General features: G+C 57.8%; 1 protein-coding gene across 1 annotated transcript in view; it reads right to left on the bottom strand.

The window, feature by feature from the left end:
• KAZN (kazrin, periplakin interacting protein) overlaps positions 1 to 13069 on the bottom strand; it is a 345483-nt gene that overhangs the window by 39520 nt on the left and 292894 nt on the right. Inside the window, exon 3 of the mRNA XM_004679336.2 lies at positions 3027 to 3163. Within this exon, the coding sequence (XP_004679393.1) occupies positions 3027 to 3163 (137 nt within the window). The remainder of the gene's footprint in view (positions 1 to 3026; positions 3164 to 13069) is intronic.

Genomic DNA, 13069 nt, shown 5'->3' with positions numbered 1-13069 from the left:
GGGAGGCCCTGGCCTGTGATAGCTGGCTCTGGCTAAGCCTGACCCTGCCCCCAGCAGGGAGACTGGCCGGGGTGGGCCCTTAGCAGGTGCTGCGTTTCTGGAGTGAGCAAATGAAATGACTGTCACGGGACATTTTCACTCATTGTCTTGTTTTCTACATATTTAAGATGGGGAGGGGTCACGATGACATGTTTGCAGTAACTGTCACAAGATGGAATGACCTGCTGAGTCTGGACAGTGAGGGTCAGACGCTGACTTGGGGCTTTGTTCTGTTGTTTGGTGATGACAGGGACAGGGCGGGAGATGCCTCCGCCCCATCAGCTTGGTGAGCACCCCAAGGTCACAGCTGCTGATGGAACAGGCTAACCCCCAACTAGTGTTGGGTCTGGACGCGGCACAGTGCCCTGCCAGCCCCAGGGCCGCCCTCCAGGCAGCCGTCCTGGCTTGGTCTGCTTGTTCAGAGACGGTGGGAGACGGGCCCAGGGGACTGGCCACCGGCTGGAGCAGAGGTCAGGAGCCAAGTTCCAGAACACAGCATCCTTCCTGGAATGGCAAGACCCTCCACAGCCTTCCACTCGCTGGCTGCAGAGCCAGCCTCAAGGTCTCCGTGTCCCTGGGGCCTGGGGAGAGCAGCGTCCTGCCCCACTCCCAAGCCGGCTGCCCAAGGCCTGGCTTCCAGCTCGGGGGCTGGAAGGCCGACGGCGGGCTGCCCTGTTCTCTGACTGTGCCGTGGCTTTGCAATGGCGACCTGCAGAGACTCTCGATGCCTCAGTTTCCTCCTCTGAAACATGGTGAGGGCACCCCAAGGAGCTGAGGGGGCTCTGGTTGGCCTGGGAGTGCTTCCACGGAAGGCTCCGTGGCACCTGGGCATGTGGCAGTCTCCCTGCCTGCCCAGGGGGACGGCAGCCCCTCTCCCCACCCCGCTGCTGCCCTGGAGCCTGACCCGTCACCCAGCCAGTGTTCCCAGATGCGCTCAGCAAGCACAAAGCAGGCCCGACCCCGAGCCCCCAAGAGCGGCGCCCTCCACACGTTCTGGAGAGCAGGACGCGCACTTCAGCTTGCGGGACATGCCAGGTCCCTCGCAGCAGCCGGCAGGAGTCCCTGCGGCTGCCAGGCTGCTGTCCGAGGTCAGTGCAGCCCTGGTGGCGTGGCCCCGTGTCACCAGCCTGCGCCTGCCAGGGTGGGCAGTGGGGGGTGGCTGACACCCACATCGTGGGGCCAGGATGCCTGGGGGTTGGGTCTCAGCGCCACCTGTGGCCAGCTGGGGTCCCTGGACATGCTACTGAGCTCTCCTGAATCCCGACCACTCCTTCATGGTCACATCCCAGGGTGAAGGCGGCCAGAAGCTGGCAACACAAGCACAGAGTGCCAGATGGCACCAGACAAAGTCACAGGCTAAGCTGCTTCCTCAGACGCAGGAAGCAATATTAGTGCAAGTGGCAGGAGCGCTGGGGGCTGCCCAGGGCCACCCAGTTACCAGGCTTCTGCGGGGCCAGCAGCTTTGATCCCGCTGCACTCTGGCTGGACCTGGGGCGTGACCCCCCATACCTGTGACATCCGTGGAGAGGTGCTGGGACAGCGGCTCCCCTGAGGGATTTTATTCCCAAGGAAGGGCACGATCATGAATGCGAGTTTGGACGCCACATTGAGACACAGAGAAGGGCCCTCCCTGGTGGTGCACTGGGTACGGCACAGCCCTGTCAGCCAGCTGCAGCCGCTTCGGTGTGAGTTCAGCCCCCACAGGGTGCAGCAGACCTCTCCGGACCCGCCCGCTGCTCCCCTCAGCAGTGTATTTCAGTGAATCCGCCTATTCTGCTCCTCACTCTGGTGAATCCTCTCACTTGCCGCACCTCTAGCCTGCACCCCAGTTCTGTATGCGTAAATAAATAAATAAAATCTTGAACATAAAAGAGAAGTGACAGCTCTTCAACCCGGGGGGGGGGGGAAGGGGGCTGCTGAAAAGCCCGGAAAGCCGACCCCTGCTCACAGGGACAGCCATGACCTTCTCCGTCAGCTCTCCTGGGCGGCCTTGTTGTACCGTGGCTTCTGTGGGAGGCCAGGCTCGGGAGCCGGCACCCTGGGGGTGCTGGGGCGGGGGGCGCTGGGAAGTGGCTGCGTGACTGAGCATTCGAACTCGCATTAGGCGTCCGAGGCACTGGCGCCTCAGTCCTGCTCAGAAGCTACACCTGCAAAGACACCAGGCAGCCGAGCCCCTCAGCCCCGGGGCCGGAGACCCTTCAGTGCCAGGAATGCCCACCTCCCCGAACACGGGAGCCGTTCTCACAGCTCATCATTGGTCACGTCCTTGAAAAGCAGTTTTTGCACATCAGACAGAGGGTCCCAGGGGTTCCCAGCAGCCCTGTCTCTCACTAGACCTGCCTGGCTGGGGACGGTGTTCTCAGTTTCGCTACCTTCCTCGGCACCTTGGGTTCGGTACCTTCTCGGTGGAACAGCTGTCCACCGAATACACTGGATGTATTTGCTGAAACACATTCCTCAGTCACCTGACCGTCCTACTCACCCCACAGTGCCCAACGCGTCCGTCCGTCACCTTCTCTGGGAAGCCTTCCCAGACTCCCTGCGGTTCCACAAATGCTCCCCAGTCCCCCTCTACTTTTGCTAAGACGCTATTCAGACGACACATGGCTGATGTGTACAGCGTGCTTACGGCGTGCCAGGCTCCATGCTGGGTTCACTGTCCTAGGGCCTCCTACATCCTCATCACAGCTCTGCAAAGCCTGCACTATGGGAGCGAGGAAACTGAAGCTGGGGTTGAAGCGAGATGCCTGAGGGCACACGCAGGCGGAGCTGGGACGAACCTGGCCCAGGGAAGCCCCAATCTTCTGCTGGGCTGAGCCATCTGGGCTGGTTCACCAGGAGGCATGGACACTGCCCCCTCCCTCCACCCCCCGCCAGCGGGAGACAGCAGCAGCGTGTCTGGGGGTGTTTGGGGGTGCTAGAGGCCCCGTGGGCCTGCAGTGGGGGGAGGGCGAGCAGAGGGAGCGCGCAGGGGCGACGGGCCTGACCTTGCGGTGCTGCTCGTAGTTGCGGATGAAGTCCCGGAGCTGCTCCTCGCGGCTCTCCAGCGTGGCATACAGCTGCTGCATCTGGCTCACCAGGTCCGTCTTCTCTCCCTTCAGGCGCTTTCGGTCGGCTTTCATGGCTGGGGGACACAACTGTCGGTCAGCGCCCGAGCTCCTGGCTGCCTCCTCCAGACGCCCGGCCGGAAGAAGGGACAATAACTACCTCCTCGACTTTCCACACAGGAGGAAATAATCTTTCTAGGGATGAGAAACTTCAGAAAGATGAGGCTTCTCCCCCAAGCTCCCCATAATTTAGAGGCGTTTCCAGGCCCCTCTGTCTCAAGGGGCGCTATACTCCTCCATTTTATTGCTCTGCCCAGGGGTGGAAGTCTGTAAATGTCTTACTCAGTCTAAATCGGCTAGTGAGGCCTGGAGAGTGCCTGACCCCCGAGGACAGGCAGCTGCTGGGGTCCCCGACTCCCCAGGGGCCAATGACCCATCCATGGCTTAGCTCAGCCCACATGCCACCCCTTCCTGTTGTCTGCACAGGGAGATGACTGATCAAAAGCGCACAGCCAGCCGTGACACCGTGAATATGACTAACATAAGAAAAGATAGATAAATCAGGCTTTGTCCCAAGGACAATCTTTTTGCTTCAAAGGACCCCATCTATAAAGTAAAAAGGTAACCCAGGGCGTGGGAGGCACTGATCAAAGACAAGTGCCTTGAATGTAGAAAGAACTCTTACAACTCAGTAGTAAAAAGACAAGACAATCCAGTGAAAAGTAAGGTAAAGGATCTGAACGGACATTTCGCCAGGATATGGCCAGTAAGTGCATGAAAAGGTGCTTGACATCACTGTCATCAGGAAAATGCAAGTCCAAACCACCACGAGATTCCATTTCATGCTCCTCAGAATGGCCAAGAGAAAAAGAAGATAATAATAAATGTTGGCATAGCCTTGGGACCTGCTGGTAGGAACCGAAAGTGGTGCAGTCATGGTGGAAATCAGCCTACTGGTTTCACAAGTGATTAAAGTTGACAGATTCCTCTCTGACCCAGCAGTTTCCCTCCGAGGCATATATGTCAGTGAAATGGGAACAGGATGTGAGCCCGTGTGAAAACACGACAACAGACATCTTTGGCAACTCTAGTCTAAAAGCCAAAAGGTGAAACAGCCTAGCAGGCCATCAACAGATGAATGACTTTTACAAAAAGGAGTCACTGTCCATATAGTGGACTGTTCGTCAGCCACACAGAGAAGCAACAATTCCAGCTCGGCACAGACAGATCTGGAGAATAGATGCTGCGTCAAAGCAGCCAGTTATGAAAGTCCTCACTGCATGGGTTCCCACTCTCTGAAGCACCCACAGAGGGAGAGCTATGCAGATGGGAAGCTGGGCTGGGATGCGGGGTGCGGCCAGGGCACGGGGTTTCTTCTCGAGGTGATAAAATGTTCCAGTAGTGACTGGTGATGGATGTGCAACTCTGAGAATATAATAAAAACCACCGAAGTGTACTCCATAAATGGGCGAAGTGTATGGCTGTGAGTTATATCTTAATAAAGCTGTTACACACACGCACACACAGGGTCACATGCCATCTCCTGGCAAGGCAGGAGGCTCTTCCAGAGCCCCCAGAGACCTTCCCCTTCCTTCAGACCATGGAGAAGGGGTTCTGTGAGGCTCACCCCCTCCTCCAGGGTTCCCTGTGCTGGGAGCTATAGAGGTGGGGCAGGGGGAGCAGAGCAACTCCTCAGTCCTGGAAGCCTTTATCCTGGCACAGAGTGGTTAAGCCATCTGCCCAAAGCCACATAGCCGTGTGACGCCAAAGCCCCCACACTTCACCCTTTCTAAGCTTCCTGTCTGGTGAAGCCCTCAGAGGGCCTGCCCGTGGCTAGCTGAGGGCTCGATGCGAGGTGGGCCATGGCTGTGCCATGCTCTATACTCCCCCTGTGGATGTCGCTGCTGCAGGCCCGGCCAAAGAACCAAGACCCCTCGGCTCCTGGCTCTGTGCCCGACATTAGCTGGAGTCCTCAGGCCCTGCAGGGGTCCTGCAACCTCCTGCCCTTTGCCCTGCCTGCTCCTGTCACAAAAGGGTGGAGGCACGGGGAGCCCTGGGGAGACCCAAACAGTGGGGACACAGGTCTCTGACGGCCCTTTAAGTTCCAGCTTTGAGCTTCTCGGGACCCACGGCTGGGCTGGCTCTCCCTGGTCTGCCTGGCTGAGGAGCAGCTAAGCTCACAGGGCTGAATTCCAGGCCTGCTGGGCTGGAACCTTAAAGGGCCAGGACAGCAGAGCCTGGGGGGAGGGCAGGGCAGAGCCAGCTGTGCCCAGACCCTGGATGGTGCAGCTGCCGTACGGGTGAACCTCATTTTAAGAAAACCCAGCACGTGAAGATGTAGCCCGGTCAGGAAGAATCGGCAGGGTGCGGGCCCAGCTGCCAGAGCGTGTGGAGTTCACTGATCCTGGCTGCACCGAGAGGTGCTGGGGTCTCCCTGGTGGGCCTCCGCCCAAGCAAAGACTCTGCCACTGGGATTCTCAGCCTGGCCCCCTCCCCCCGGTCCCTCAGAGCACAGACGCTCCCCTTGGGTTGGAAAATGAACTCTCTTGGGCTCTGATTTGCCTCCCTCATCAGCCCACTGGGATGAAAACCAAATTCCGGACTTTGTTTTGGGTAACGGGGGGCTCTGAGAGGGGCACTACCTCCCTCCTAGCATTCCTGGGCCTGCCTTCCTCTTGCCAGTTGGCCTTGGGGAGGGCATCCCCCCGCTGGCCTCTGGCTGTGGGATTGTGTAGCGGGCACACGTCTCCGTGCGTCAGTGGCTACCGGGGTCTCCCTGGGAACAAGGGCAGACCTGTCACCAGGTTGTAGCTCCCCCCCAAGAAAAGAGCGAGAGCACCCCCAAACTGTTCAACTAAGCGCCCCTGTGTGCCAGGCGGCTGGGAGGGCCCCAGGGACAAACAAGACACAGTCCCTAGCTTGTGAGGCCGACACGCCCGCATGACACTGATCTATACATCTCCCTCCTTACCAAGAGGACCACGATTTTGTTTGTACCCAGATAATTTCCAAGCTCCCTCACACCTAGAAGGGGCACGTGTCACAGTTCTGGCCACTGTGAAGGACTCTGAAGTGTACTCTCAATGTTTACTTAATAGGAAACAGTCATAGCACAACCCTCCCCTCCAGAGTCTTCCTCCTGGGAATGAGGCTGTGATGGTCTGAGGCACAGCAGCTATTTTGTGAACACAAGGATAAAAGCTGAGTGCAGGAGACCAAGGGGCCTGGGCCCCTGATCGCACCAGCCAGCCAAGGACTCCTTATGACAGGAGAGAAAGAAACCCCACTGTTCACGGGGGTCCTGTTCTGTGCAGCCCGAGTCCCTTACTCACTCAGCAAGGCAGGGCACCACCCACCACAAAGGCCTGTCTCCAAGCTTCCCCCCTCGGCTCCCCAGGCTGGGGACTCAGAACACACCTGCTGAGTCTCTGGGGGATGAAAACCAGGGAAAGGTCGCTTAGAAACGAGGAGCAAGGCACCCTAGAAACGGGTGCGAGCAAGCTTGGGTGGCCTGTCCGGCCTTTCAGAACAGACACGGCCATACCTGCTCAAGAACCCTCTAGAAGGGACTGACCTAGCTGCCCCCAGCATCTCCTGCCAGCGCTGGAGTTGGGAAAGTGGGGGGGGGCGCCCTGGGGACACTGCACCTTCCCAAGCACCACAGTACTATGCTGACCCATCAGATGGGGCCCCAGAGGGTGCTGGTATCAAAATTCCTTGACAAACCAGAGCTTCGCGTGACAGGCCCCTAGAAACAACACACGCCGCTGTGCAGACGGCACCAGGGAACGCCTCTTCCTATCCCTTCGTCTGGCCAAGCTCTGCGTTCTCCGTCACGACCCTACGCTGGTGACCTCAGGCCTTACCAGCGCCAGCTGGGCCTCAGGCCCGCATGGCAGGCTGCCTCGCGGGGCCCAGCCGTCGCAGTCCGGGCTTGGCCCAGGCTCCCCAGGGCCCCCCTCCCAGCCACCCAGCTTCGCCAGGCAGCTCTCTCCAGCAGCCAGGCCACCAACGCTGCCATGGAGACGGTGATGTCAAGCCCTGGGGCCCTGCAGGATCACAGAAGCAACGGGCCAGGCTGCGGGAATGTATGGGCCCGGGGTGCAGGGGAGGATGTGGTGGGGGGCTGGGTCTTCTGCCTGCCAGAGGTATGGCCCCCCTCAGCTCTCTGAGGATGCACCTTTGCTCAGGTGTCTGGGGTGGGCTTCTCCGCGGCAAACCCCTCCATGGCTAAGGCAGCCACAGCCCCTGGCCCAGATGGGGGGGCAGGGTGGCTCCAGAGAGAGGGGGTGTTTGGCTGTCCCTTTCCTCCCCTGGGGCAAGCTGACCCTGTCCTAAGGCCTGCTGTGAGGCCACAGCTACAAGGAGAGCAGGCCGGGCAGGGGCGGTCTCCAGGGCACCCTGGGTATGAGGAAGTTTCTTGTAGCCCGTGAAGGCAGCACATAGACTCCCAGCCGGCCCTTCTGTAGGCCTCGGAGGCCCCAGCGTGAGCGTGCTGGACTCTGCGGGCTTCCTCTGGCTGCCAAGGTCCTAGGAGACCTTGCCTCGACCATCTTGAAAGGTGAGAGGACACTCGCCCCCCCCCCAACCCCAGGTCCAACCTCACACAGGGTGCCGGGTGGGCGCGTCTGGGGTTGGGCATCTGGGTTTGGCACCTGGCTGAGACCACACGAGGGTCCTGTGCCTTTTCTGCCTCAGTTTCCTAGATACTGAGACAATTTCACGCGGGACATGTGGGCGTGTCAAGCCCTGTCCTGGCCCCTGTGGGTCCTTGTCACTTCATCCTCACATCGCTTTATGAGGTCATTGCACATCAGAGACAAGGAGGTGGGCACTCTGAGGTCAAGCGCTTGGCAGCGTCCCTGGCCCAGCACCCACCTGGCTCCTCGGCTGCCTCCAGGGTCACCAGCCCCATCCAACCCTGCCCAGCCTGGCCGGCCTCACTGCTCCTGGGACCCTGCGTGGGGGTGGGGTTGCCCCTCTACAAAGAGGGGAAACTGAGGCCCTCAGCAACACCACACAGCTCAAGCTGCTGACCCTGACTGGCCTCTGTGTGTCTGCCCTCGAGCCCCTCTCACACCTGCGTGAGCCCTACTGGGAAAAGACACTAGGTTGTGAACAGCACAACCTGCATCGGCCCCCAGAGCCAGCGATGGTCCCCAAACGCACCCCAGGTACTTCTGCTGTAGAGACGCTCTTTCGGCAGCTGCCTTACAGCCCCAAGGGGCTGGCTGAGCTTTCCATCAAAGGCGGTTTGACATTCTTGGGCATACCCCATGACTGCTCCCTGCCTGCTGGAAGGAGGTCGTGGGTGTGTGTGCGTGCGTGTGCATGTGCGTAACTCAGCAGTTCTTAAGGAATCCTTCTTATCAGTCACTGTAACACCCCCACACTCCCCTCCCTCACTTCCCAGGATCCCCCAGTCTGTCCACTCTGATTTCCCTTCAGTCTGATCTGACTGCAGGCTGGTTCTGGACCGCCCAAGGCCGGTGTCCTTGTAAGAATTTCCAGCCTGGCGGGTCCTTGACAAAGCGGTGGGGAGGGGACCTTGGCCTGCGTGGCGATCCCAGCCGCTGCCAGCAGGGGGCCCCCCTTTCTTTTCCATTCAACCACCAGGTAGACCTGGCAAACCACCCAACACCGGAGTTATCCGGGTTCCTTCAGCTCGGCTTCCCTCACAGACGGGAAACTGAGGCCCAGAGAACGTCACTGGAGAGCTCCTGTCGGTGAAATGCATTGAAGCTGAAGCCCACCTACGGTAGCCTGACGAGGCTCCGTTTCCTCAGCTGGGGCCGGAGCAGGCGGCCGTCTCTGCCCTCAGGAGAACCGACACCGAATCCTGGGGGAAAGGCCGACCGCAGCACGCTGGGAGAAGCAGCGGCTCCGAAAGACAGTTTCGGAGTCGGGCCGGCTTTACCCCTGTGGGGCAGGCGCCTCTGCGGGCTCGCCAACCCCCACCCCCAGGCCTTGTGCGCCTGGGGTACAGCACGTGCTCATTAAACGTCAGCTCTCCTCAGCTCTTGGTGGGCTGCCGGCTTGAGGCCAGACCCCAGGAGGCCTCTGAGACACAGGTTCTCTCTGACAGGCTGGATTCTGACAAAGGGGCTCGAGGTGGTAGAAGGAAAGGGAGGCCCAGGGGGCAGGTTAAAGGCCAGAGACTCACAGCCCAGGACAAGCAAGCACCAGGTCAGTTCGGTTTTTCCTGTTTGCAAGACGAACAAGGTGACTGCAGAGCAGGTCAGGGTTCAACCTCCTTTACAAAGGCCCACAGGTTCTTGCCCCATCAGCCGTCACTCAGGTAAGAGAGGAAAATGAAACAAGGACTTGGACAAGTAGCAGCTGCACCTGTGAGCCAGACCTGGTCTGACAGGGCACCGCTGGGAGGCCAGGGGCTGGCCCGGGGCGGGGGAGGGGGGGTTCTGCTCCACACAAATGCAAACTCCTTTTTAGTTTTCACTGCAAGGTGAAGCGGGTCAACCAGCTGACACAGTCAGTGAGCAGAACTGGCACTTAGGACCAGTCCTTAGAACCCAGCCGCTGCCAGCACAGCCTAGAAAGCTCAACTTCCTGCTGGAGTAGGAAAAGCAAACACCTGGAACACAGGTTCTGCGTTCCCAATTCTGTGATCATGCAGACATGACTAATCAATCAGGTCTAAGAGGAGCCTGGGTTGATTGGGGATGTCTGCCATGGCATAGGAGGGAGATGGCAGATTGCCAGCCTGCTGCTGTGGGCAGGCAGATACCATCGTTGACTGATCGGAGATGTGTGGTGAGCCCTGGCTGGCTCAGTGCTGTGCCAGTGACCATCATGTGCCGTGAGTGAGGAGATTCTCTAAATGGTGGGAAACCAGCCCCTCTGCATTGCCTGAAAAACTTCACCTGCATGTTTAAAGGTGAGAACACAGGGTTTGGACTTTGTTTTCCTCAAGGGAGTAAAAGCAAATGAAGGGTAATGGGTTTACTGATGAGGTCCACCCCCACCAATATAAACTTCCTGGGGACAGGGGCCTGGTAGGCCCAGTCACTCCTGTGTCCCTGGCATCTAGACCTGTACCTGGCAGGGCAGGAGATTCAAGTGAACCCCTTGCTTCTGCTGGCCCAGGGCACCTACAGACTTTGAAAGTGCTCAGTGACTCTGGGACATGCCATCCCCACACCTTGGCACAGGTGACACCTTCCTTGCCTACCTTCATGGTTTCCTCTCTGGCTGCTTGTCTTGGTCTTTGCCCACCTCTTTCCCCCTCTGAACCTCAGAAGCCTTACTTTGAGTATCTACTAGTTTAGAGTTATTTCATTTTATCAGTTCATCCATCAATACTTCTTGTCTCATTCATGAATGTAAAAAAAAATGTAGTATTTGTCTTTTTCTGACTTACTTCAATGCCTGTAAATTCCCTTGAGCGCCTTCCATTTTGCCATAAAGGGACACCTTTCGTCTTTCTTTATGGCTGTATAGTATTCCATCACGTGGCTGTAGCATACCTCTCGACTCATTCCTCTACCAGTGGGGGCTCTAGTTGTCTCTGTGCTCTTCCTATTGTGGATAATGTAATAAATGTTGCAAAACACTGAATTTTTCGAATTGATACTCTCCTGTCCTTTGGATAGATGTCTGGGTGGAATTACCAGGTCATGTGGTATTTCCATTCTTAGATGTTTTTTTAAAGATTTATTCATCTATGCACACAGAACTGGGGTACAAGTCAGAGGTGAGGGGCGGTGAGAGGATTCACCAGAGTCAGTGGGGAGCAGAACAGGCCGAATGAGGAAGTACACTGCTGAGGGGAGCAGCGGGCGGGTCAGGAGAGGTCTGCTGCGCCCTGTGGGTCACCTCTGGGGCTGGGGAATGAACTAGTGCTGAAGCGGCTTTAGCTTCTTACTGCTGCATTTACCTGCTGCGCCACTGGGAAGGGTCCCCATTCTTAGATTTTTAAAGTAGTTCCCGATCATTTCCCAAAATGGCGGTACCCATTACATTCCGACCAAGGGTCCTCATTCTCTGCAGACTCTCCAGCATTTGTGGTTGGGGGCCTTTCTGTAACAGATGCCACCTCACGGTATGAGATGATATTTTGCTGCGGCTTTAACCTGAACCCCCTTATTAAAAATGATGTTGAACATATTCATGTATCTGTTGACCTTCTGAGTATCCTCTTTGGAGACCATCTATTCAGATAGATGCTGCCTATCTATTGAATTGCTTGTTGGTAAATAGCCTCCCAGCTTGAAGTCTAGCCCTGTGCTGACACCTCCTGGATGACCACCTCCAGCTGGACCCAGCCCCGAATACAAACACAGCACCAAGGGCCTCGAGGCCCTGGCCTCTGTGGGGTGTCTGCAACTTAGCACGTCTCAGAGTGAGTCTCCAACAGCTTGCCCCTGCAAGTTCCCCATGCACAGTTCATGGTGACCTCAGTCCCTCTGGCCGCAGACTCCAGAATCTTCCTTAGTTCACTTCTCTCATGCTCCACACCCAACTCATCTGCTGTTCAGGTCAACTCTGCCCTCAGCGACTTCCCAGAATCTGGCCACTTCTCAGCACTCTGTCATCATCTGATCCCGGTCATCACCATCTGGTGTCTGCATCACCAGAAACTTCCTCCTCCTGGCTGGCGTCCCAACCCTCCTGTCAATATCGACTTGGAGAGAGGGGGTTCCCCTAAAACACAAGGCAGGTCACGTCACCTCCCTGCTCCTCTCCTTTGGCTCCCCCTCATTCAAGAGTGAACAGAAAGGCCCACAACGATTCCTAGGGGCCACCCATCTGGCACCCCCGCCCCCACACCCTCCTCTCCCACTACCATCTCCCGGAAGTCCAACCTGTCAGTGGTGGCTGGGATGGCTTCTCAGGGGGAGCAGCCTGTCTGGCGCCTGAGGCTGTAAGACCACTGGGTCCACGCCATTGTGGAGGCTGGGCAGGGGGGGTGGGAGGAGGGAACAGACGGCTTTATCAGCCATCTGCAGAATCCACCTCATCACAGATGCCCGGAAAACTTCCAATGAGAAGGACACGCCAGCCCCCTTCGCACCCCCAAACACACACACACAGCCCCTAGAACCTGCACTAAGTGTAATAAAGGGCTGCAGGGCTGGGGGCCTGCACGGGCTGCAGCCCATCCCTCGGCCCAGAAGAGCCCACAGCTCACCTGGAAGCACAGGGGTGTGGAGTCAGGCCGCCACTTCCTGTCTAGGGAAGTGGGAGGGTGGAGGTGGGAAGGGGCTGGTGTTTGTTTTCCAGCCACTGAAGGCGAGTCCAGGAAAAGTCTTCCTTCCTCCAAATCACCACTAAAAATAGTGGCAGGGATGGGCCTTGAACACTGACATTCCCTAGACTCGGGGGCGGGTGGAGCTTTCTGGAAACGCATTATCAGTCACTGGCCCCATGCCCCCACACAATGAGGATTATTTTTAAAAGCTCATGCTGCTGTGTGAGGTCATGCTCAGACTAGAAGATGGAGCTTGCTTGGCCCTGCGAGGGGCAGGGAGGGGTGTTCTGGGGGCTGCTGTGACACAGGTGTGAGGCCTTTTCTGTATGTTTACGGTAGCGCAACACAAAGCTGTAAAACAAGCACCTGCCTCCCAGGACTGGCTTAAACACGCCTCACACTGGCACTGGGGCACAGTCTGTACCAGCTTCAGTTTGTGGGGTGGGGGTGTGGGTGGGTGGCTTTCATGAGGGATGCCCAGCTCTAGGTACGGACAAGGGGAGCAGCTGGACTTCACTGTGAATCCTGCAGGATTCCTGGGATGGAACATCGACTTGAGATTGATCCTGGGCTCAAAGTTCAACTCCTTTCTGCACCAGCAAAGAAAGACGGGCATCTGGCTCATGCGACTTTGGTGAGAGTTAAGGGGATATTTCCATGAAGGTGCCCAGACATTGTGACATGATGGCCGCTGGGCCTTCCCAGCCCTGATGATGGTGATGAAGGTGACAATGGTGATGATGGTGTGATGGTGGTGGTGGTGGTGGTGGTGATG

Source organism: Condylura cristata, unplaced genomic scaffold, assembly GCF_000260355.1.
Source record: "Condylura cristata isolate star-nosed mole 26May11 unplaced genomic scaffold, ConCri1.0 scaffold00008, whole genome shotgun sequence".
NCBI lineage: Eukaryota > Metazoa > Chordata > Mammalia > Eulipotyphla > Talpidae > Condylura > Condylura cristata.
Note: the sequence above shows the minus strand (reverse complement) of the source record. Positions and strands in the feature narration are given on the sequence as shown.